The sequence below is a fragment of the Notolepis coatsorum genome (assembly GCF_963971535.1).
Source record: "Notolepis coatsorum genome assembly, chromosome: 19".
Classification (NCBI taxonomy): domain Eukaryota; kingdom Metazoa; phylum Chordata; class Actinopteri; order Aulopiformes; family Paralepididae; genus Notolepis; species Notolepis coatsorum.
The window spans coordinates 32,856,556-32,883,912 of NC_140183.1; the positions used below are offsets into that span (position 1 = coordinate 32,856,556).

A 27,357-nucleotide genomic window follows, 5' to 3' on the forward strand; every position below is an offset into this window, starting at 1 on the left:
TCTGTATTTGTTTTATTGCCATGTTTAACGTGGTGTTTGTAAACATTTAAATTAAAACCCTACAGTACCCAGAATTCCTGTTGACGTCTGCGGTGGGCGTCTCAAGAGCGACGCATGCGCAGGGTACACTTGGCACTGCTGCTCCATAACATCCACGGTGCAGTCAATCAGTGTCACGGTAGTAAGTTTGACGTGAGTTCACCACGCTTTGGGAACACTGTGTCATCTATGGAGGCTTTTCTTACAAGTTGTCGCCATGCACTCAAGGTAAAAATGCAAATGTTAGCTATGTTATGTACTCCGTAGCCTTGTTGTGGTTTATCTTTCATTGATTTAACGTTAAAGCCGCAGCTCACGTTGTCAAACGTCGTCATATTCGTGTGTAACGTCACGTCACCCATCGTATCTGTGCATGGCGGTGTTATTATTATCGAGTTGATATAACGCGTTATAGCTCACGGTAAGCAGAACCGTATAGCTGTTGACATTGACGTTAACTAACCGACGTCGGCTGCCAGAAGTCAGTGTATGCAGCATGCGGTCATCATCATGACTCGAGTCGAGTGTCATATGGTCAGACTCATAGACATAGAGACATGATTCTCATTAATAACTCACTATGATGGCCAAGCAAGCAGACTGATTGATTGATTGAATTGATTGAAAAGTGTATTAACAGATTGCAGAATGGGTACAGTACAGTACAGCTCAATACATACAATTGTTAAGGGGATGCAGACCAGAGAAAGACTTTCGTCTTCATTTCATCTGACAGCAGCTCTGGTTTGAGAAGAGCTAAGAACTAGCTAACGATATACAGTAGCTGTTACATTGAAATAAGTAGACACTTGAATTGGTGTGAACGTAGTTAAGTCAAGTCAAGTCAAGTGTTCCTTTATTAATTAAACCCCTTGGAGAAAAGCAGGTGTCATAGCAGCATGGGGGGGGGGGGGGGGGGTACAGGCGTAAAATATATTAATAGAAATGGTAATAGTAATAGAGTATAACATAGTAATAATAGTGGAATGAATTAAATCAGTAATGATAATAGTATACATATTCAATCAGTAATGATAATAGTATACATATTCAATTAGTAATAACAATAGTATACATATTCAATCAGTAATAGTAATGTTAATAGTATACATGTATATTCAATCATTAATAGTAATGTTAATGGTATACATATTCATTCAATCATTAATAGTAATGTTAATAGTATTGATTGATTGAATTGATTGATTGAAAAGTTTATTAACAGATTGCAGAATGGGTACAGTACAGTACAGCTCAAGGACCTGTCTCAAAACCCTGCCCTCTTTTCTTGATCCTCCAATCACAGCTGTCGCTTACCTCTGACTTCCTCGTACAAACAACAAAGTTTGTACGAGGAAGTCAGAGGTAAGCGACAGCTGTGATTGGAGGATCAAGAAAAGGGGCAGGGTTTGAGACAGGTCTAAAGGCTTTCGTCTAGTTTACATCAGGGTCCCCCATTTTCAATTCATCATAACATATATGACACACACGACACATACAGATAGACAGTACTGCTACATCTATACATTTATGACGTACCAGATTTGCAAATACAGTACTGTTTGTGATACAAAAAGTGTCCAGAAAAGAGTATACATTTGACGTAGAAACTGTACATTGGAGGTAGGGGGGGGGGGGGGGGGGGACTGTACATTGGAGGTGGGGGGGGGGGGGATACTGTACACTGTACATTGGAATACTGACAAAGCCATACGTGGTAATTTACTGTACAACTGGTTTAGGACATTTGTAGGGGCCAGTTTCGAATTGCAGTCTCCTGTAGGTGTTTTTTGAGAGTGTTTTTGAAAGTGGGTAGTGATTCACATTCCTTTACAGCTTTTGGTAGGGCGTTCCACATTGATGTGGCATAATTGCGAAACGTGTTTAGTCCCTTGTTTGAGCGGAATCTGGGTTTAACATGATTTGTGGAGCTCCCTCTGCTGTTGTGATCGTGGTATTCACTGACCTTTGGGATACATATTAAAGCATTAATAGTAATGTTAATAGTATATATTCAATCATTAATAGTAATGTTAATAGTATACATGAAACCACTGTCCAGTCTAGAGTCATGATCTGTCTGGCTGAACGTTGACAGTGACCTGTGTTGTAAATCATTATGTGCTGCATGTGACAAGTAAACTTGTGAAAAGTAACAGGGGGGGGGGGGGGGGTCAACCTGCACATTTACAGAAAGTGACACTGCAGCCTAGGTATCTGCAACATTTAAAGTATTATTATTTATATTATAAGAAGTGTCTTCAAGGCTTACTTTTGGTTCAACATGCCCTCAGAACGATTGATTTACCATGACACAGGACATGTAGGCCTATGATAAATACAATTGCAGCCATGCGGACGTTATTCTAAATCTAAACAGTGGGATCCCACTTTGGCTGCATGTGCAGTGAAGCCTAAAGCGGAAGAGGCCTGGCAAAACACAGCACAGTGTGTGTGTGTGTGTGTGTGTGTGTGTGTGTGCAATCACATGATATAGCAGACACCAGTGCAGCTTTTAGTGGAAAACGCACCGGTATGCTCACATTAGGCCATTAGGGATGGGGACGAGGTGTGTGTGTGTGCATTTGTCAGGAGATTAAGACAGGCTCTGTTGCCTCATCTTCATCTCTTTTCATTCTCCTCGCCTGGCCTGGCCTGGCCTGGCCTCGCGGCTCGCCTCTCCCCTCCTCGCCTCTCCTCTCCTATGAGTGAACACCAACCCTGGCAGTGCCATGCTCTACCCAATGGGCAGTGCCTTGCTCTACCCATTGAGTTACACAGGGAATGAAACCCCAACCCTGGCAGTGCCTTGCTCTACCCATTGAGTTACACACAGGGAATGGAACCCCTGCCCTAACCTAGCAGTGCCTTTCTCTACCCATTGAGTTACACAGGGAATGAAACCCCAACCCTGGCAGTGCCTTGCTCTACTCTACCCACTGAGTTACACAGGGATTGGAACCCCAACCCTGGCAGTGCCTTGCTCTACCCATTGAGTTACACAGGGAATGGAACCCCTAACCTAGCAGTGCCATGCTCTACCCATTGAGTTACACAGGGAATGAAACCACAAACCTGGCAGTGCCTTGCTCTACCCATTGAGTTACACAGGGAATGGAACCCCAATCCTGTCAGTGCCTTGCTCTACCCATTGAATTACACAGGGAATGGAACCCCAAACCTGGCAGTGCCTTGCTCTACCCAGTGAGTTACACAGGGAATGCCCCGTGCTCAGGGGAGCGGTAGCAGCCTATACTTTCACTCTCTCCCTCAACTGGAGTTTCCCCTCCTGAGACATGGAGATCAGGGGCGTAATTATGGGGGGGGGGCGTCTCTACTTTCCGTAGCTCCATTTCTGCAGACCCCTCTCTGATTGGTTGAGCCCATTTCTGCAGACCCCTCTCTGATTGGCCGAGCGCGCGCATGAGCCGCGACAAGCTCCTCTAGCCAGGAATCGAAACTCCGGTTAAGCTCCAGAGAGAGAGGCTGAAAACCCACAGTTCTTGCCCGACGGATGGGAGCCGAATCCCGGATCCGAGTTTTCTGATGAATACCCCCAAAACATGGAGGTCGCGAACACAATTTATACTAGGGATGCCCCGATCGATCGGCCATCGATCGTTATCGGCCGATAATCAGTATAAATATGCGATCGGGGAATTCCGATAATGAGTCATATTCGCCGATCGCGGAAACTGATCAAGTGGATTTCTCACTCGCTTGTCTCAGACGCACAGGACCTGCAAACTGCTCCTCCTCCCTAGCTCCGCCCGTACCCGTGTAGAGTTTGTAAACACGCTGAGTCTAGATAGTGCATTCGACCTGAGCTAACGTTAGCTACCTAGCTATCGTTACTGTTTTATTTTCGCCGATCGTCAAAACAGATCTCACTCGCTGAGTTCTGTCTCAGACACCGGGAGCTGCACACAGTGCTGCGCGTCTGCTCCTCCTCCAGCTCCTCCCGCACGCATGTAAACACGGGTCTAGTCTAGTCTAGTGGGACGGGACCTCCATGAGCTAACGTTAGCTACCGCTACAAAATGACCCAGTCAACTATTCACTTTTAGTTTAATACATGATGAGGCATTGTCTAACTGAACGGTATCTAGCCGGCTAGCTACTGATAGCTCCTGATATCAACAAATGCTCCAGCAATAGTCTAGTTATCTAGTACTAGTGTATGATACCTCTGTTAGCTCACGTTAGCTTAGCTCACTGTTCAAAACGAAATGTCCCATTCAACTAAATAGTTCACTGAGGCGTTGTCTTAACGTTATATTTCCGGCTAGCAGTAGCTACAGACAGCTCCTGATATCAATGTCTTATAACACTCATTCGATGCATATTCGAAGCCCGGCTTGCGTCGCAGTCATTAACGGGGATAGCTGAGGGAGTAGGGTATATCTGCAGAGCCTAGGGTAAATCTGCAGAGCCGAATGTGATTTGATCAAAGCAGAGTATGTACACACAGACAGTGGAGATAGCGAGCATTTTGACTTGTTGCGTGGTGGCGATGTCTCGCAGATAATACAAGTACAAGTCTAATTATATAATATATATATTTTATAAAAAAAAAAAAAAAAAAACTTTTTATATAAAATAATTTTTAATTTCTTTTTAATCAAAAACGATCGGTATCGGATCGGTATCGGCCGATATGGCTCACGACGATCGGTGATCGGTATCGGTGGCAAAAAACGTGATCGGGGCATCCCTAATTTATACGCATGGAAGTATTGATTACGCCATAACGAATCATTAAAAAAATATACCGTTAACTGGAATATGTTGTGTGTGCCTTTACACATATGTTGGATTATGTAATTGGTTTGTCATTAAAAACCAATAATAATCGCTCGCATCGCCGGCTTCGCTGACCAGAGCTCTCTCAGATTCAAAGTTTTAATTGCAGCCTGGAACATACATGTTTCAGAACCAATGTGTAACTAGACAGTTACAATATAACATTTATATTAATTAACCCAGTTAATGCCTTAAGAGAGAGTCTGGTGGTCAATGTCACTTCGGATTGAGCACTATGGAAAATTGTGTCTTACTAATAATAACTAATTCCTTGGTCAATAGAAGTCTCTGATACTTTCTGAATATGATTTGGGAACATTAAATGGGCAGGGTTATAATAGAAGAAAGACAGTGTAAACAATATAATTAACTCTGAATATAATAATGAGGAAAAAGAAACAGGATACACAACAAGGTGCATGAGATGAGGTTATGTAGAACATGGTACAGTTACAGTAAGTGGGGAGTGCGTCATGGTACAGTTACAGTAAGTGGGGAGTGTAAACACTAAACAGTGATTCAAACCCCCTCAATGTACAGTTTCTGACAGCTGGGCTGTGTTAAACTTGTCACGTGAAATAACGTTATGTGAATAAACCGCGAAATAACATAACGTTATGTTATGTAACGTTACAATGTACAGTTTCTGACAGCTGGCTGTGTTGTGAAATGTGCATAACGTTATGAATAAACCGCGAAGTCACGCGAAATAACGTTATACGCGAATCTGGTAGTACATTTCTTTTTATCTTCTTGATATAACATTACATCCGCCTTTTGCCGCGTGACGAGCTAAACCAATCAGAGAGGGGTCTGCAGAAATGGGCTCAACCAATCAGAGAGGGGTCTGCAGAAATGGAGCTACGGAAAGTAGGGGGGGACATCAAATCTAATCTACGAATTCCAATCTGGCTTCAGAACATCCCACTGACACATGCCTTCTCTATTTAAACGACCACATCAAACAAGAGGTGGACGCGGGCAAATACTGCGGCATGGTCATGCTGGACCTACAAAAGGCCTTCGACACTGTCAATCACACCATTCTGATTGACAAGCTAAAAGCAATTGGTTTTGATAGTCTATCAGTGAGCTGGATGCAATCCTACCTGGAGGGGAGAGAGCAGATGGTGGAGGTAAACGGTACCCTATCCCCCCCCCTCACAGTGAGCTGTGGTGTTCCACAAGGAAGCATACTAGGTCCGCTACTGTTCCTAATTTATGCAAATGACATGTCGTCAGCTTGTGACTGCAACTTGTTCCTGTTTGCGGACGACTCAGCCCTGCTGGTCTCTGACAAGAACAAGTTACAGGTTGAAAAAACCCTCAGCTCAGAACTAGGCAAAATCTGCATATGGCTCGCTGATAACAAACTATCATTACACATGGGCAAAACAGAGTCCATTCTCTTCGGTTCAAATAACAAACTCAGCAAGACCGACGGCTTCTCAGTTACAGTGGGTGACAATATTGTCACAAGGAAAGAAGATATTACCTACCTGGGTTCCATCCTAGAGGCAAATCTTTCCTGTGACAAAATGGCATCCAATGTAATAAAAAAAGTCAACCAACGAACACGATTCTTGTACCGGATCTCCTCACTGGTAAACAAGAATACCCTGAAGACTCTGGCAGGAGCACTCATTCAAGGGTACTACGACTATGCTTGCACCTCATGGTACCAAAGCACCTCAAAGGCGCTAAAAACAAAATTACAAACATCTCAAATAAACTGGTCAGACTACTGCTTGACCTTACTCCTAGAACCCACCTCACCCCTGCCCACTTTGACAACCTAGGATGGCTTAGAGTAGACGACAGAGTACAGCAACTTGCAATGGGCCTGGTCTACAAGATACACTACACGACCAAGGTACCCATGTACATGTCAAAATACTTCCCAAAGGTCAGTGAATACCACGATCACAACACCAGAGGGAGCTCCACAAATCATGTTAAACCCAGATTCGGCTCAAACAAGGGACTAAACACGTTTCGCAATTATGCCACATCAATGTGGAACGCCCTACCCAAAGCTGTAAAGGAATGTGAATCACTACCCACTTTCAAAAACACTCTAAAAAAACACCTACGGGAGACTGCAATTCGAAACTGGCCCCAGTAAATGTTACTAGTCACCTTTATTTTACAAAAATGTATGTTTGGTGAAAGTTAGATTTGCACTTTATTAATCCCAATAGGGAAATTCATTCTTGTTTGATGATCAAGAGGCACCTTTTATTCGTTTTAAGTGAAGTTTGGTGAAAAAGCAAGTTATTGCACTATTAATTCCAATAGGGAGAGTAGTCTGACGTCACTGGTTGTTCCACCCGTATAGGGATTTATCATTGGGAAAATGGATTATCGGCTATTGTAACAATTCTGCCGCATGGAATTTGAAAAACGTTCCACCTTTGCACAAAATGAGTTCCCTTCTATCACTAACATTATTGTTTAAGCATTTTTGATTGAAATAAAATTCTGCAATTTTTTTTAATGATTAATTGCAAATATTTTCATGTTGAGCTATAGATTGCGGATGAATAAGCACAGAAAGGTACACCATGCCAATGTTAATGCTTTATTTGTTTTAAACGAGACGATTTAGAAATGGGCAATGGGGAAATGCATTGGGTTGGACAGAGGGTGGAACACGAAAAACGGCAATGACGTAACCACTACACCTCCCTATAGGGACATTCATCTTTGTTTGATCAAGAGTAACCTTTTATATATATATTATTATTATATATTTTTTACTGAATACTTTTTTTAAGTGAAGATTGGTGAAAGTTAGGTTTGCACTTCAATCCCAATAGGGAAATTCATCTTAGTTTGATAATTTTCTTTTGTCAAATAAAAACAAATCTTATTTGAATGATTTCCTTGGCGTTTCTAGTTTTTAACACTTTGATTACCACTGGTGAACATGGTAAAACGTGGTTAAATGCCACCACCCACTTCAATGATAGCGTTGTGAACGCATAATAAATAAACTTTTACTTACTTACTTACATAATATGTGTCTAATCTGCCCGTCGTTTATCAATGACTTGTTTGCAGTCAACATTGTCGAAACAGTTGTTTTTTAATCGGTTCATTTCTGTTTTATAGCATTTTGAAAAGCCCTCGTTTTTCAGGAAAATATAAAGATTCAGTGATAAACGGCATTTACTGGAATATTCTGGCATACACAAAAACGTTGTCATTTCTCGGCCTATTTATGAATCGTTTTCAAATAAATGCTAGATTATCGATAGTATGTGTACTTATGCACGCTATAGAAGCGGGCTGAAATATCGATTCTCTCATTTCCTGATCAGCGCGCACACACAGACACACACACATATGGGACACGTTGATATATCTGTGAAAAAAAAATAGATTCCTTACCTCAGATCAGATGTTATCCAAAAGGATTATTCCAATTCCTGATCGCCATTCAAAATATCAATCACGTTTATTGATTCAGCGTTGGGTATTGTAAATATATATTCCACACGTTTTCCGGGCCGGCGATCAACTTGGGTCTCTTCAGTTGGCTTGACGGAAAAGTAAAATGAGGAAACTGCCCCCCCCCCCCCCCCTTCATCAGTCTAAACTAATGGGGTGCAGTTACACAGGGAGAGACAATAGGGGGCGGTATCTTCCCAATTGAGCTCAGAGAGACTCTGCAACACTAGCGTGAGGCTCGATTGATGAAATATGAATTCAAATCGCCAATAAATAAAAATACGACAAACAAACGCTATATGTCGTTGGCGGCACTCAACTGGCGGCATGAACTAACGACTTATAGCGTTGTTGGCATCCAAAGTGTTAAGAGAAGAAAATCGATTAAAATCGTAAGTCTGATGTGGTGTGGAAAAATCGGAAATTTTATTTTTAGGCTATATCGCCCCCAGCCCTACGTTGAAGTATGTTTCAGTCTGCACCAGGTTATTTCCTGTGTTATTTCTGGTTCCAGGTCAGCGGAAATTCCCCAAACAAACACAACATATTACTTATTACTTGCCACTGAAGCATCATTTGTGTGTTTTTGGCTAAACTGAGTGTACAGCTAGCAAGTGGAAACGGCTGTGAGTTTTCTTCTTGTGGTAATACATACAGCTATTTCCACCTGGGTGTGCAAGTCCTCCAATTATGTAGTATGTTATATGTAGTATGTTATATTTACTATGTTGTATGTAGTGTGTCACACATACTGCACTCTATGTACTGAACAGTATACATGTACTGGTATATGTAGTATGTACTTAACAGTCTACAGTAAGTATAGTAGTGTGATGCATGCCACATACTTTATGTAGCCTATTTAGTAATTGGGACGCAACATTTGCCATCAGGCCTGACTCTACCCTCATCTTCAGGGGGGCGGTGCAGGCCGAGGGTTCCATGTGGTCATGGGGAATGAGGCCTGTGACCTGGACTCCATGGTGTCTGCCATGGCCTATGCCTACTTCCTGTCTAAGGTGAGCCACCACGTACACAAGTCACACAGTCACACATGCACTCACTTGATACAAGAGCGTGACTGGGGCCTGATCCACCCAACCTGAACTGAGTTCCTAGGGGCATGCTATAGCTTTGTGTGGGTCCAACCCAGTATAGCTTGGGACTGCTGGTCATTTTTTAATGATTCACCTAATTGCCCTAACATTAGGGCTAGGTGCTGGGGGGAAAAACTCCAACCGATAGTTAATAGTTAATCCAATCATCATATCGGACTGCATGGTAATGGAAGATGTCATATCAGTCATCATATCGGACTGCATGGTAATGAAGATGTCATATCAGTCATCATATCGGACTGCATGGTAATGGAAGATGTCATATCAGTCATCATATTGGACTGCATGGTAATGGAAGATGTCATATCAGTCATCATATTGGACTGCACGGTATTGAAAGATCTCCAACATTCCCCAAATCATTTTGTGAGAAAGCTGACTTGATATTTACCTTTCAGTATTAATGTTGACAACAAAATTCTGTCAATCTATTACCCAGCCCCTAAATAACAATATGTAAGGGATAATGTATAGCTAGTTGGCTACGAGGTTATTGTCGCAAAATAATTGACCGACACGGAGGCGCAGCCGTGGTGTTATAAACGCAGTGAAGGTAAATTATTTTGCGACAATGACCGAGTATAGCTATACATTATCCCGCTTATTACATGGCTAACTTACTAACAATATACCTAATTCATTTTACACCATCGACAAGACGAGATCAAATGCAGACGCAGTTGTTCTGTGGCTCCTCTGTCATCGCCGGCAGCCGGCAGGTGTGTGGTCTGATTGCACTGATGAGTGCAGCTGTGCATATGCTGAGCAGCTTTCGTGACTGGGATCAAAATGCTTGATTGTGATTGGTCAATAGCGCTCTGTTACCCGTATCAGCGGTCATTATTGCGCGTTGCCCATGACAGCGGTCAGTTATCGAGAAATAACTGACCGCTGTCGGGGGCAACCGAGCGCTATTGACCAATCACAATCAAGCATTTTGGCGAATGTTAAAACGCCATGTAATAACTGCTAATAATGACCTGAGCCCATTAATCTAGTCTGGTCCGGTCAGGTTTGTACATAAATGGCAACCTCTACCTGATGCCAAAGTAATTCACTAGCTGACTTTGAGACATATAACTCATCTTTCTTTCTCTCCTCCTCTCTCTGTCCCTGTCTCTCTCCTCTCCTGCCTGCTGGTTGGTTCCCAGACCCTGCAGAGCGACGTGGTTGTCCTCCCCCTGCTGAACATCCCCCAGGCAGAGCTGGCCCTGCGGACGGACAACGTCTTCCTGCTGAGGGAGAGTGGCCTGGCCCAGGATCTGCTGCTGTTCAGAGACCAGCTGGACCTGACGGCCCTGCAGCAGGCCGGACCGCTGGACCTCACCCTGGTCGACCACAACGTGCTGTCCAGGTGGGTGGAGGGAGGGAGGGTGGAAGGTCAAGACAAGTTCTCCTAGCCCGGAAAACATACGGAAAATGATTAGGGATGTGCACAACTAGGCCTGTCACGATAACACATTTAGCTGGGCGATTAATTGTCCCAGAAATTATTGCGATAAGTGATATTATTGCGGTTTTGAGAGAGTTTTCTTTTGAGAAATGTATTTCCCAAAAGTTTTCAATAAACCTTTAATTTTTTTTACCAATATAATGATAATAGCATAATAAGACATTTTAAATATCCTAAATTACTACCTAACCAATCAGATCTGCGATATGAGGTAGCGTCACAACTTAGCAGAGTAACCTCGTTCCCAGTTTTATCTCCGTGAGTTGAATTTTTTTTATATAACCGTTGATCGGTATCAAACGGCATTTGATAATCTAATATATGCATTTATGTCTATATCTCACGTTCTAGGAAATACTGCAGAAAACGATAAAAACATATTTATACTCTAGACGGTATTTTCGTATGAATGTGTGAATGAAAAAGTAAAATGTTCCTACATCCTGAACGATAGCTAATCGATGTTGAATGGGCCATAATAATGTCAATTTAGCAATACAATTTAAAAAGTTATAGCCCTGCTGGTGAACATCTCCATAGACTTACAGTACTGGCAGAGAATGGGTTAACGATACACTTTTTAAACGTATCGTGGATATCGTGATGTTTTGCCCAAGAGGATTATGTCGCGTCAAACTGGTCCACACGTTCAAACTTTTGAACAACGCCGCCCCCACACACACACTACTGCAGGGGTGGCCAACCCGCGGCTTGCGAGCCGCATGCGGCTCTTTGCCCGTCAATGTGCGGCTCTTCCATCCATAAAAAAAAATTATAAATAAAAAAAAATTATAAAATCGAATCTCGGCCCCGAAGCTTCGAATTCCAAAAAAAAATCCAAGGTCAGCCCTAGTACTTAGTCTGTAGTAACGCCAGCGGCCCGCCTCCCCACACGGAGAGTCACTGACGAGAGGTACTGGTTCCGCCTCATTAAAACAAACACGCAAATAGCAATTAATCGTGCCCGTCAAAATCATTGCATTCATTTTAATTATCGGGCGATACATTGATTTATTGCTTATCGCGACAGGCCTATGCACAACCTTTTCATGGTTGATTAGTTGGTGGGTGGTCTGAACAAATAACAGAATAGTTGGTGTGTTCCGGTGTTCCCCCATATTCATAAAGGCTAGAATAGATGACTGGTAAAAAGGAAAATAATTAGGGCCGTCTAGGTAGTGTAGATGTAAAAGCACTCACCTACCACCCCAGAGACGTGGGTTAGATTCCCGGTAGCAGTACTTCTGGCTTGCTCAGACAGTGTCCCTGGGTGAGAAGCCAGTGAGGGTCTTGGTTGTTGCATTAGTGACACTGGTGACACTCCTACTGGTCGGGCCTGTTCAGCAGGGAGGGGATCTGGGGGAGATAGCATGAATCTCTGCACGTTACGCTCTACCAGTAAAACTCCTAGCTGTCGACTCCACATGTATCGGAGGAGGCATGTAGTAGTCTGCACCCTCCCCAGACCGACAGAGGAGACATGTAGCAGTCTACACCCTCCCCAGACCGACATGACATGCATAACTCATCCCTCAAGTCGGAGTGTAGGACTAGCTTAGTCATAATGTTGTTGACTGAAGACTCAGACTGTTGCCTGTGTTGTTGAGCCGAGTTAAATAAATAAAGAGACCCTCCGAGCTCCGTGGACCGAGTTAAATAAATGGAGAGACCCTCCGAGCGCCGCAAGCCGAGTTAAATAAATTGAGAGACCCTCCGAGCTCCGTGAGCCGAGTTAAATAAATGGAGACCCTCCGAGCTCCGTGAGACGAGTTAAATAAATGGAGAGACCCTCCGAGCTCCACAAGCCGAGTTAAATAAATGGAGAGACCATCCGAGCTCCGTGAGACGAGTTAAATAAATGGAGAGACCCTCCGAGCTCCACAAGCCGAGTTAAATAAATGGAGAGACCCTCCGAGCTCCGTGAGCCGAGTTAAATAAATGGAGAGACCCTCCGAGTTAAATAAATGGAGATACCCTCCGAGCTCCGCAAGCCGAGTTAAATAAATGGAAAGCCAGCCTCTCAAAGCACTTCATGATGATGGAGGTTTAGTGCAACATGGCGGAAGTGTTTAGGCATATTTTAACATACTGTAGATGCTGACAAACATTGGTTATGTAATTTACATTATAATAGTCAATGGATAAGTTGTGGAAATTGTTTAAACAAAAACGAGAACCCTGTTTTCACCACTGCTTTGTGGCGCTACTCTGCAGTTACGACAGTGATCTGGAGGGGGCGGTGGTGGAGGTGATCGACCACCACCAACTGGAGCGGGCCCCCTCCCCCTCTTGCCCCGTCACCGTGGAAACGGTGGGCTCCTGCGCCACCTTGGTGACGGAGCGCATCGTCCAGAAAGCTCCTGAGGTCCTGGACCAGCAGCTGGCTCAGCTCTTATATGGTACAGTAAACCCTTTATGGCTGCGTATTCACATTCTTTATTGGAATATAAAGCAAGGCATATACTGTAGCTCATAAATGTATTGAATTATAGCTTGTAGCGGTTTGTAGTGTATAGTGTATTATTTAGTGTTTTTCTTTTTTATTGGTTGCAAATGTGAACAATAGCCAAGTCAGGAAAGGGTTGTCTTAAATGCTTCGAAGCTTCGTTCGATGGGCATGGGATTCGAATATGAAAATAAAATGCGATTACCGGTATGTAAAAATAATAATAATTACAAAGAAAATATGTTTTATTTTTTGTGCAAAATCAACTCTGCCTCTCTTTGTTAATTACAACAAGCAATGCTGTTTGTTATTTAAGATGAGGTCGGACTCGGCACTGACAGATTTGTGTTCATTGTGCTGCTTTTATAAAGCCTCAAATGACTGTTTACAATATTTCATGGAAGCAAAGTGTTTAGTTTGTCTAAGATTTAAAAAGGTTTAAACTTTACAGCACTGACAAAGTTGAACAAAGTGCTGTACAAGTCCCACAACATAAAAAAGCTAAATATAAAAAGAATATATATATATATATATATACTTATAATTATATTTTTCTTTTTTTATATATATTTTTTTTCTTTTTTAAACAAACGCATAAACATAAACATAACAACATAAAATTAGATATACAAGCATTAATTAACAGTGCACATCCAATGAAATCACCATTTAAATAAATGTATTATACAAGATATACACCTAATACTTGCTATCCTACACACATATGCTCTCGCTCGCCCCCCCCCCGGGCCCCCCCCTTGGATAATCCATCCATTATCATTCGTCCTAACCAGGCACTACAATTCATATGCTAGCTTTTATTCTCTCCACCACTTCTAACCACATTGTAATTTTGGATTCACTGAGACCCAAAATTCTTGCTGTAGATATTTCTAGATAAATCACATCGAGATATGTAAGAATCCAGACCTTCCGGCACATTTTTTCCAGTTGAAACCATCGTGATGCTATCAGCTTTTTAGCCGCTGTGATACCAGATAAAACCAATCTCTTTAGCTGTATAGGGACTGCAAACTCAAAAACATCATTCAACAGTAATACAGAGGGGTGTACAGGTATATTCAGAGTTAAGAGATTTGATAATTGCTGGGTCACTTCTTTCCAGAATATCTTAACTGGTGGGCAGTCCCAATACATGTGCATAAATGTACCCTCATCCCCATTTGTACATAAGATGCATCTGGAGTCTTGTTTAAGACCCATTCTGTTCAGTCTTATAGGAGTCAGGTATGTCCTATGAATATAGTTAAGATTGATTTGTTGATGGTCCGGGTTACGTGACGCAAGTCGAACATTTGCCCAGGCTTCTTGCCAATCAAAATTTATTTCCAGGTCTGGTATATCCCTCCTCCATACTGAGTCTAGGTGGAGGATTTCATACGAGGACTGTAACTGAGGGGTACAATTCCCTGACTGTATTACTAGATATGATACTTACTACCACTACCTTTGTACTTAATATTCGGCCACCCAGTACACGGCATAAATATATTATGATGAACACTGTCACGTAGATGAAACGGATCCAACACAAATGTACGAATTAGAAATAGGTCTTTATTTCTACACAGCGATGGTGTGTAGAGCAAGCACTTAATCAAATCAATCACATTTATGAATGGAATTAGTATGCACTTTTATGGCAAGAGTACTCGTCGGTATATCAATAGAGAATGTCCAATCTCTGAAGGCGCAGGTGGTACATATACGACCTGGAATAGTTTAAGGAATAACAGCAATGATACTTTAATGATTATATACTGGACACACTAGGGGGGGTTAATCCGGTCGCTTGTAAGCCGACAGGAGTAGGAGGGGGGGGGGGGTAGAATCCGGCTGCCTCATCCGGCCAAGGGTATCCCAGGTGAACCCACTGTAGTGCCGTTCAATGCGCCGGCGATCCTTGGACCACAGATGAAAGCAGGTGGACTCTTTGTGGGCCGGCGTCATCCGGTCCACGGAGGAGAGACGTGAAGCGACCTCGTCTTGCAGAGCGTCTCCTCACCTTGCGTCCTCTCCAGGGGGGGGGGTTCCAACACACGGCAGTGTCGGGGGTCTTTATCCATGGAATAATCAAAGTATACAAAGCATAATCCGTGCCTGGGAAGGCGGGCTGTCGTCGGTAGAATAATCCGGTATACAGGTCCACTCGCTCGTCGGCTCTGGGGCTCCTCGGGTGCAGCTTCACGTGGGGTCAACCACCCTGGATAAGCAGCCAGTTCTCTGCCCGAAACGATGGGGTACTGACTACGGTAGTATTCTCACCGCACGAAGCACTATATATTAACAGACTATTATTAGCTTAATAGACTACGTCCAACTCGATGATATAGTGCCAAATATGACTATTCAAATATTAATATACACGATGTCTCAATACCGATGGTAGGCGAACTTGGCCTTACTCCCACACGTGGCGTCGCGGGGAGGCTTTTCGTCTGTGACTCTATTGGAGGGTAAGAAACTGGACTGAAAAGGAAGTCCTACTTTAGTAGCGCAGTATATATACGCACTATGAACAAATAGTCCCATTAGTGGTGCGGTAGTCAGATTCCTACGTGGAACTAGGACTTGTTCGTACATGTGGAGCGGTACGTTTGAACTGGGTCTGAGGGGTATGGCAGCCTGGCACCAAGGTCTCGACCAATAGTAGAATGGAGACTATTATGGGATGTTCAGTAGGCTAGAATGGATATTCAATGCATATTGTACAAGGAATATACAAGGGATATCAGGGAATATTAGAGAATATACAAATACAATTAAATATATATATATAAATAAATATATATATTCGGTTTAATCTGGCCCTTCACAACAGCCACCCCCTGATTGGTCCCAGACCTAATCAGTTAAACAGAGACAGATTAATCGCGTTGTCTATTTACACATAAGGGTTTGCTGTAGGGTCAGTCAACTTCACAAAGTCATAGGGTTATAGGGTCATGGTCATCATCGATTGTGTCTGGGAGTCGGGGCAGTTCCATGAGCCTCGCCACGGGACGGGCGCAAGTGCGACCCTGGACGAGCACCTCAGCTGCTCGGACCTTGCCGTCGGCACCGGTGATCACTTTGCTTACGCGGCCGGCCGGCCACATAGCTCTGGGCAGTGGTTGATCAACAATCATGACGACCGTTCCTTCTGTCAAACTGTCTCTCTGGGCTCGCTGCAGTAGAAGCAATTCTGCTTCCTCGTAGTTAGCTGCTGACATATCAGCGGGGGACTTGCACTCCGGGTGGTACCGCAGGAATGTTCTTTGTTGTGCACTCTCTATGGACGTGCAATCGTCTATGTTAGGGTCGGTGGAGGCTACGGTGCTCAATCCACAGAACACAGACTTCTTATTTTCCACCTCCTCTGGACTTGCTTCCCTCGGGATAGGCATGGGCCACTGTCCTTCCGGGAGTCTTAGGAATGCGGGGCCGTCACTGTAGACATTGCGACTGGTGAGGTCATCCAGGGGCATCCCCCGGGTGATGACGTCAGCTGGGTTCTGTTTTGTATCAACGTAGCGCCACTCTGTTTCTCCGGTTAACTCTTCGGTTAAGTCTTGAATCTCGGTGACTCTGACTCCCACGAAGACTTTGTACTTGCATGAGTCCGATTTGATCCAGGCGAGTACCGTCGTGGAATCTGACCACAGGATTGTTCTAGACACCGGTATGGTGAGCTCACGTTGGATGAGCGTGGCTAGGTGCGCTCCGGCTAGGGCTGCGCAGAGCTCTAGACGTGGGATAGATTGTTGCTTGCGTGGGGCTATTCTCGAGCGGGCGAGGACAAATGCTGTGTAGATCTCTCCCCCCTTCTCTTGGGCCCGCAAGTAGGCTACTGATCCGTATGCGACCTCTGAGGCGTCACTGAAGACGTGTAAGTCCATTTTACATGTCTCTGGCCTCACCGTGGGTGGGAAGTAGCTTCGGCGCATATTAACGCCTGGGAGTGAGTGGAGCTCCATCTCCCACTCTCCAGGTGGATGCAAGTTGTGCGGGAATGGGGTCGTCCCAGCCCTGGTCCTTGTCCCACAATGCTCGTACAATCATTTTTGCCCTGGTGGTGTACGGTAGAATACATCCTAGCGGGTCATATTGTCGGGCGAGTGTTGTGTACACACTCCGTCTGGTGGTCGGCGCCGCCGCCGGCCTTCCCTGCTCCGTAGTCAGGGGCTTGTGTCTGTAGTGAAGCGAATCTGTTTTGAATCGCCACACCAATCCCAGGGTCATCTCCTGGGCTTCTCCCGGGATTGTAGCCATCCAGGTCTCGCTGCTGGCTGCCTTGTCCTCGGAGGAGAGGCTGCGCAGTACTTGCGGATCGCTGCTGGCCCACTGCCTGAGATCAAAGCCGCCTTTGATCAATGAGGCGCGGAGTTTAATCAGGAGAGCCTCGGCTTCTTCCTGGGTTGAAAGGCTTTGTAGACAGTTGTCTACGTAGAAGCTGTTCTTTACGCTGTGTCGGACCTCTTCGTCCGCTGCTGGGTCCTCTGCTACATGTTTCTGTAGTGCAAATGTAGCACAGCAGGGGCTGCACGTCGTTCCGAAGGGGAGGACTTCCCATTGGTAGATGGCTGGGTGCTCATCTCCCGGCTTCTCTCTCCATAGGAACCGTAACAGGGGCTTGTCCGCCTCTACTAATCTCACCTGCAGGAACATTCCTTTAATGTCCCCGCTGATGGCCACCTTTTCCTGGCGGAAGCGGAGTAGAACGCCGAGTAGGGAGGGGCCGAGTGTGGGACCGGGCAGTAACTCTTTATTCAGATTTTGGGATCCGATCTGGTAGCTGCAGTTAAATACTATGCGGTCTTTACCGTTGTGATGGACCTTGTGGTGAGGCACGTACCACGATTCAGTGGTCTGGTCAGCCTCTTTAATGTCCATCTTTGTGACGTGTCCCGCTGTGATGAGCTTCTCAATCTCAGCGCGGTATACACTCTCTTGGGCGGGGTTCTTGGCTAAGCGCCGCTCCGTGTTCAGCAGGTACCGTTCTGTGGCGTCTGTCTTGGCGTGGAAAGTAGGCATTCCTTCTCGCCGCAGGAGTGGCGTGGCGTATCTCAACACGCCGTTGACCGGGACTCTCTTGGTCCCTGTCTCGAGGAGGTGAATGGCGTAAATGTCATCTTTAGAGCGAATGTCTTTCTTTCCGTTCTTAAAGGGCATTTGTTCCAAGGTCCATAGCCGCTCTACGTGTTGCAGGAGTGCGGTTTCTCCCTCTGTGACTCGGGAGTGGAGACATCTAGTGGCTGTACTTCGGTTGAGAGATTTGGCGAGCGGGCCTTGGAGAGTCCATCCCAAACGGGTCTCGACTGCTGCAGGACAGCCTCGGGGTCCGGTATGAACCCGGTCTATCGGGACAATGAGGTCTGCATGGTCGGAGCCTATCAACAGGGTCGGCATAGCATTGTCTATGAGCGGGATCGGTAACTTGCGCAGATGTGCATATTTCTCCATCAGCTTGGCGACGGGGTATGTGTACCGCGACAGTCCTATTTCTTGGCTGGTGAAAGCGTCTGTAATCTGGTACCGTCGCTCAGGCTGGCCGCTTGCTGCGATAGAGAATGAGACGTTCTCGCCCTTTATCGTCTTCAAATCTCGTCTTATTGTCCGAATTGTCATTTGGGTTTCGCTTCCCCGCAGCCCTAGCTGGGCCGCAGCGGAGGCGAGCAGTAGGGTCTTCTCTGACCCGTCATCGAGGACGGCGTAAGTGTCCAGGACTTTATTCTGGTAGCTTAGTGTCACACGCACTACTTTTAGGAGTACTCGGGCTCCACTGCTGCTGGCGGGATCGATGTACATGACGCTCGCTTTGCTGCTGGATGGTGCGGGTGAAGGGCGCCGTCTGTTACTGTCGTGAAGTATGTCCAGATGGGCTCCATCGCACTTGGTGCACCTTTTCTTTAAGCGGCATTCGGCTGCCATGTGTGAGCGCGCACAGCGAAAACAGCGCTTGTTGGACTTTATCCATTGACTTGCTTCCTCCGCGTTCAGCTTGGGGAAGGAGTCACATTGCGCTAGCCAGTGTTCTTTCTCACAGTAGGGGCACACTATCTTCCACTTCTCCGTTCTGGAGGGGGTACTGTGGCTCCTGCTGCTCGGTACTGACTCCGATTGGTGCATCACAGTCACCGATCTTCTTCCATCATTTAGTCGTCTGGTTCCTTCTCTGGAGCCAGGGGTGCTCCGTCCGAATGTATCTAGCCGTAGGCTGCTGACTTCTCTCGCCAGGAAGTCTGCTAGATCGAGGAGGTTCGGTTCGGGGCCATTCGGGTCTCGGTGGTCCCTCTGTCGCCTAAAACGCTCCTGTCGAGCGGGCGGCAGCTTCTCCAAGATCCTTTCCACCTTTGAGTTGGCGTAAAGTTCATGCCTCCCCTTCTCTCTCTGCGCTCCCAACATCCCTACCAGGGACTGCACTCTGATGGACAGGTCGTCCAGTGCTCGATTGTCTATTGCTGGGGGTAAGCGGTCGATGTGTCGGATCTCCTGGATCACGTAATCCCATATGCGCCCATACCTCTGGTCCAATGCTACCAGCGCTGCTGTGTATGGGGTGGTGGAAGTCGCGTAGGCGAGCGCTATATTATGTGCGCGGGGCACCTTTAAGTGCTTCAGTAGGATGGCGTATTTATGGCGTTCATCCAATACATCCACCAACATGGTCTCCAGACACATGCGGAGTTCCGTATACTGGGCCCGGTTTTCTTGGGTGAAGTCGGGTACCATAGGCGGGCCAATGTATGACGCTGACTGTGGATACATCGGCGAGCGTTGGGGGAGAGGCCTCCTAGGCGAGTCTCCTCCCGCTCCTTGGTATGGGCTGGTACCGGCAGTGTACCATGGCCCGCTTGTCCAGGTGCTGTTCCTCGGTGCGGGTCGTGCGTCGTGCTCACCCGTGTATAGAGTCGGGGGTCTGTAGCGCAGCTCCGCGGGAGTATAGCCTGGGCTGTACCGGACCTCCTGGTCCGGTAGAGTACTGTGCTGTCGTCGGGCGTGGTTCTCCTCCTCTTCCTCTTCGTCTTCAGTTAGGTCATCCAGTGCTTGTAGTCTCTGGTTTAGCCTCTCCACAGGATATGCTGCTCCTTCCCGGTTGCTAGGTCTCGCTTGGACCGGTGGGGGGAGGTGGTCTGTGGGGGGTATAGACCTCGTCTGTTGGTCAAGTTCAGGGTTGTTTACTCGGCTAGGGGATGCCGCCCTGGAGGTGTGTCTAGACGAGTTCCTGGAGCCTCTGGCGGAGGGAGAGGGTGTTGTCCGTCTGATCAGCTGTTCTATTAGTTGCGCTTGCTGTCTGTCGCGCTCTGCGTCCCGTAGAGCACCAGCAGCTGCTCGCTGGCTGTCTGCTCGGTCTCGGGCCACATTCTCTTCTCTCTGAATGCGTCTTAGTTCTAGACGTATATGCTCTTCTTCGCTCCGCTGCTGGATCTGCAGTCGGTCGCGTTCAGCAGCGGCGTTCAGGCTGATGAGGAAGGCCTGCTGTAGGGTCCTCTCTGCCTCGCTGGGAGAAGGCGGTTGTATAGGGGAGCCTTCCCTCGGGGTACTCCTTGCGGAGCCTTGGAGCTCTATCTCCACGGTGCTCTCCCCGTCTTCTTCCGTGCCGAGTTCTCTCTCGGTAGCGTTGTATTCCTCCCGGGACTCATCGGGGACTACTTCTTCAGTACTGGCGGGGTGTGAAGTCATGTCTGGTTCCCACTGGTCCCCACCGTGAACTTGGTCAGTTACATTAGAGCCCGTAGGGGCCTCTATGGTCGGGGTAGTCTGGGCGTTGGGGTTAGACATACTTTTACTTTCTAGTTTTACCGCGTTTACTGTTAGTAGAAGACTAGGTTGTTGACTGACAGCGTAGGCCTCTAAGTACTGAGGGAGCCGTCGTTCGCGCTGCGGGCGTTGGTTAGGAGGATCGTTTCGTGGAGTGTTCATCATAGGCCATTTCAATATTAATAACACTATATTAATATTACACTGATTACCCTCCGGCTCGAAGGACCAATTGTAACTGAGGGGTACAATTCCCTGACTGTATTACTAGATATGATACTTACTACCACTACCTTTGTACTTAATATTCGGCCACCCAGTACACGGCATAAATATATTATGATGAACACTGTCACGTAGATGAAACGGATCCAACACAAATGTACGAATTAGAAATAGGTCTTTATTTCTACACAGCGATGGTGTGTAGAGCAAGCACTTAATCAAATCAATCACATTTATGAATGGAAATTAGTATGCACTTTTATGGCAAGAGTATTCGTCGGTATATCAATAGAGAATGTCCAATCTCTGAAGGCGCAGGTGGTACATATACGACCTGGAATAGTTTAAGGAATAACAGCAATGATACTTTAATGATTATATACTGGATACACTAGGGGGGGTTAATCCGGTCGCTTGTAAGCCGACAGGAGTAGGAAGGGGGGGGGGGGTAGAATCCGGCTGCCTCATCCGGCCAAGGGTATCCCAGGTGAACCCACTGTAGTGCCGTTCAATGCGCCGGCGATCCTTGGACCACAGATGAAAGCAGGTGGACTCTTTGTGGGCCGGCGTCATCCGGTCCACGGAGGAGAGACGTGAAGCGACCTCGTCTTGCAGAGCGTCTCCTCACCTTGCGTCCTCTCCAGGGGGGGGGGTTCCAACACACGGCAGTGTCGGGGGTCTTTATCCATGGAATAATCAAAGTATACAAAGCATAATCCGTGCCTGGGAAGGCGGGCTGTCGTCGGTAGAATAATCCGGTATACAGGTCCACTCGCTCGTCGGCTCTGGGGCTCCTCGGGTGCAGCTTCACGTGGGGTCAACCACCCTGGATAAGCAGCCAGTTCTCTGCCCGAAACGATGGGGTACTGACTACGGTAGTATTCTCACCGCACGAAGCACTATATATTAACAGACTATTATTAGCTTAATAGACTACGTCCAACTCGACGATATAGTGCCAAATATGACTATTCAAATATTAATATACACGATGTCTCAATACCGATGGTAGGCGAACTTGGCCTTACTCCCACACGTGGTGTCGCGGGGAGGCTTTTCGTCTGTGACTCTATTGGAGGGTAAGAAACTGGACTGAAAAGGAAGTCCTACTTTAGTAGCGCAGTATATATACGCACTATGAACAAATAGTCCCATTAGTGGTAGTCAGATTCCTACGCGGAACTAGGACTTGTTCGTACATGTGGAGCGGTACGTTTGAACTGGGTCTGAGGGGTATGGCAGCCTGGCACCAAGGTCTCGACCAATAGTAGAATGGAGACTATTATGGGATGTTCAGTAGGCTAGAATGGATATTCAATGCATATTGTACAAGGAATATACAAGGGATATCAGGGAATATTAGAGAATATACAAATACAATTAAATATATATATATAAATAAATATATATATTCGGTTTAATCTGGCCCTTCACAACAGTATCTGTGGTGTACAATTGGTATCCTTAATGGGACACCATGAGCCTTCAAACATAACAATAACTGTGTGTAAAAATAATATGTGGAACTGGTGAGATTAAATTTTTTGTGTATTTCCTCATAACTACAAAAACCCTGTTTGTTGAAAACATCTCCTAATGTGTGTATGCCCTGCTTTTCCCATCTAGGGAATCTTATAGGTCGTTTTCCAATCAGGAGTGCATTGTTATTGAATAAGGGAGTATGATTATGCCATTTATGTGGGTTAGAATATTTTTTTTGTGTTTCACGCCATATCCGGATCACATGAGTAATAATGGGGCCAAATTTCAGTTTGCATTGCTTAATTGATAATTTGGTGTATACTATGTCCTGCAGTCTATGTGGTGCTACTATATTTACTTCTAAATTTCTCCACGATACTGATGCTTGGGGATCAAACCAGGTTGTCAGTGGTCTTTTTTTTTTTATCCACTTTTTCTCCCATTTTTCCATATTTTCTCCCATCCCAATTTTCGTATCATCCAATTCAACCCTCCCCTGTCACGAACGCTGTTTCTTGCCTCCCACAAGCCGGCTGCAATGTGGACTAAGTCATACATAGCACAAGTCCCCTCCGGTACTTGAGGTAACAGCAGTCGCATCTTTTCACCTGCGCAGCTCGATCTCTCAGTGTCGAGGAGTAACGCGTGGGAGGCTCACGCTGCCCCCGACACTTCCTGATTCTACTGCGCAGGCGCACCAACCGACTTGTAGGAGTCGCTTGTTCACAACGTTCGATCCCCACCCTTCAGTCTTCCCTCCCCGTAATACGGCCAATGTGTATTACTGCGGACGACCAGCCAAACTGAAAAACAATGTGGAGAGCTGGATTCGAACACGCGAATCCTAGCGTCTCCACACTGGTGGCGAGTGCCTTGCCCACTACACCACCTAGCCGCCCTAGGTTGTCAGTGGTCTTAAAGTGTACGCCTTAAAATAGTGTAAAAAATCTGGAAATGCCATACCTCCGTCGGCTTTGTTTCTCTGTGCGGTGGATCTTTTTATACTTGGTGGTTTGTTATTCCAAATAAATCTGTATGCGGAAGAGTGTAATTTTTTCCAGTAACCATCTGGAGGGGGTAACGGTAGCATTGAGCTGATGATAATTTTATTTTTAATTTTATTTATTTTTCTCGAAGCTTAGAAATTTAAATCGAATCTCGCCCCGAAGCTTCGAATTCCAAAAAAAAATCGAAGGTCAGCCCAGTTATATCCACTTGACAATCACTGCAGTGCAAAATTTTATGAGGGGAGTGGTCTATGAGTTATGCATTTGAAGAATAATATATTCAAATTGGCTTTATTGGCAGGACAATATAATATTGTGTTGCCAAGCATTGCAAGTAAGACTAAATAAATACAATACAATTATTTCAATAAAATAATTAAATGTAAAACAGTAGTGTAAAAATAAATTGAAGTAAATACATAACAGCATCATACAGCAGCTTTGCATAAATGGTTATATCATTGAAATATATTCAGTATAACTGAAACGGAGGGCTAGGGCCTCCACAGGGTGCGTTTGATAGAGCTGGCGGACACTATGGGGTTGTAACTCTGATTAAAGAATCACACAGAGGCGTGCTGCTGTTACTGGTTGTATTTGGGTTGATTTGCATGCGTGTGTGGTTGTCTACAAAGGAATACAATACAGTATACATTAGTAAACACAAAGGAATACAATACAGTATACATTAGTAACACAGTAGTGACGTGCATAAACATAATGTCATAAACATGTGGTCTATAGCTACAATAATATTCATTAGTAATATAGTGCAACTAGTAACTAGGACATTCACTTAACCAGAGTTATTATATATAACCTACATAGCCTATGCAGGGAATTACTCATGCAATGCATGTAAACAATATAGGTAGGCGGACTGTAAACCAGGTGTAAAGATACATTCTATTCTAGAGGTAGTGAGTTATAGTTATATATCCTAGGCTAGCTAACGTGCGGCTAAGCTAACCACGCAGCATCTCACTAGCAGAGGCAGCTTAGGCTGGCTAACATGCGGCTAAGCTAATGGCGCAGCCTCTCGAGAACAGAGAGAAACAACGTCAACAGGAATGGATCAATGTGAACATACTGTATGTAAGGGTAGAGTAAGCTGAAGGAATGAATTAGGCAGGACTAAACATAAGTACTGTACTCGCGTGTCATTTACGCACACGTTCCTCAAAGGGACAGATCTTAATACTGCCGCAGCCGCACCATCAGACAGCAGCACAGAGAGCAGCTTGCGCACACGTTCGAAGGAGAAACTCTTAAAGGGCCAGTAACGTTATCAGAAGACTAGAGTGCAACACTAGCTGGGGCACATCACGCTGAACGATTACACTGGCATAAATCAATTACCCTTTCCTGTCAACGACAACATATTAAAGGGCTATTACAGAACAAAGTAGTCTTATTAACAGGGCTTTCCTACAATAACATTAATCATCAGAGAGAGACACAATCAAATCACTACATTTGAAACACCATATTACATCTATAGTACACAACTTTACTCTTTACCCAGAAGTAATGGCATTTTTTGTTTCTGAAAGTGTAATGTTTCTATTCTGCCTGTCACTCTTAGTGTCTAGCAGAAAGAACTGAATGTCCACACAATGACATTATAGCTGAAGGTTTGTTTACTTCCACTTGGGGTTGCATACATGAACTGACAGGCACCGTATCTGACGTCATTATCAAGAGTCTGGGCTAAACCAACTTATGGGTGAAACCATTATTTCAGGATACCACATTTCCCTTCTTTTAAAGGAGAAACACGACACATAGCTGAAAATCAAAGCACAAAAACGTATCAACTTTTCAGACAGTCTCGTGTACTCACTGGGAAAGAACGAATTGGTTAGGCAACAAAATAAGTGCATTTAATCATAACACAATATAATTATACCACCATATAACACCATAAGTGCAAATCACATCTATTTTTCCCACTCTTTTTTTCCAAATGTTTTTTAACTTTTTTTTTAAAAATTTTATAACAACATCAGTGTAATAACAGTCACAGGTCTAGAATGTCTCTCGGCTTAACTAAGCGGCCTGACCTGGTAGTAATGCCTTGTGGTGGCACAGTTGGGAAATTTGCAACAGTCTGCTGTACAGTCTCAGTGGCCTGAGGCTCGACCTGTTGACCATCCGTTGCAACTCCGTGACGTGTATCTCCCTCGGTGGTCTGTAGGAGGTGACGCCGATTGCGCCGGAGCGTGTGGCCCTCATCCGTGATGATGTTGTAGGATCGCTTGGTCCCTGCTGATCCGACGACTGTGGCGGGTTTCCACGACCCTGTTGGTTGCTGGAAGCGGACCGTGGCTTCTACTGGCAGTGCAGGCTGTGGTTTGGCATTTCTGTCGTAGTATTGCCTATGTCGTTTTTGGCACAGTTCTCGTCTGCCTAGAACTGCACTGCGACAGGCAAGTTCTGGTCGCAGCTGTTTCTCAGTGGTTGGAAGGATTGAGCACAAACATCGGCTCATCAGCAGCTGTGCTGGTGACTTGAATCCGTCCACTGGTGTGTTTCTGTATTCCAACAGGCTGAGATATGGATCTGACCTCTGTGCATGTGCTTTGTCCATGATGGCTTTAGCTGTTTGCACAGTTTTCTCAGCCAGCCCGTTGCTCTGCGGGTACAGGGGGCTGCTTGTGATGCGCTCAAAATCCCATGTATTCGCAAAGTTCTTGAACTCTTGCGAGCTATAGCACGTCCATTTTCGCTGAGCAATTTCTCACAAATCCCGAACCTGGAAAACATGGCCTTGAGTTTCTGAATCACAGCGGTGGATGTGAGGCTAGTGATTTTTTCTACCTCGAAATACCTACTATAATAGTCAACTGCAACTATATAGTCAGTGTTGTTCCATTTGAACAGATCAGTGGCTATCACCTGCCAAGGTCGCTCTGGAATGGGGTGACAGCATTGGCTCTTTGGGGATGGAGTTGCGTCGTTCGAGGCAAATGCTACAAGATCCAACTAGTGTCTCTATTTGTTTGCACATCCCTGGCCAGAATATAACATCTCTTGCACGCTGCTTACACTTCTCCATGCCGAAGTGGCCTGTGTGTATGCGTGAAAGCATGTCACCTCTGAGTGAGTGTGGCACAATGACTGCTCCCAATCCATATTTGGAGGCATCAACCGGCAGTTTCACATCCTTTGTTTGTGTGGTCAAAGTAGGCAAGTACTGGACCTGGCTCTTGTGTTAAAATTAGAGATGTTCCGATACCATTTTTTCCTTTCCGATCCGATTCCGATACCTAAGCTTTGGGTATCGGCCGATACCGATACTTATCCGATACCAGTGCATTCATTAAAAAAAATTAAAAATTAAAAAAATATTATATAAATTATAAAACTTTTTTTTTTTTTTTTAAATACAGCTACTGTTTATATACTGTTTTTTAGTAATAACTATAAAGTTGTATTCAACAACAGGTGATTGTATAGATTAGTATTAGTATCAGTAATTGAAAACTCTCAATGAGTTCACCCACGGAAAGGTTGTTGGCACATTAGTTCCACATGGACATTATTCGTTGCTGCACTTGCTTCCACAAG

General features: G+C 45.2%; 1 protein-coding gene across 1 annotated transcript in view; it reads left to right on the forward strand.

The window, feature by feature from the left end:
* The first annotated feature begins 163 nt into the window (after positions 1-163).
* The window catches only part of prune (prune exopolyphosphatase), a 50,174-nt gene continuing 22,980 nt past the window's right edge, over positions 164-27,357 (forward strand). Inside the window, exons 1-4 of the mRNA XM_084336324.1 lie at positions 164-267; positions 9,213-9,314; positions 10,565-10,767; positions 13,081-13,265. Coding sequence (XP_084192450.1) covers positions 229-267; positions 9,213-9,314; positions 10,565-10,767; positions 13,081-13,265 — 529 coding nt within the window. The 5' untranslated portion in view covers positions 164-228. The remainder of the gene's footprint in view (positions 268-9,212; positions 9,315-10,564; positions 10,768-13,080; positions 13,266-27,357) is intronic.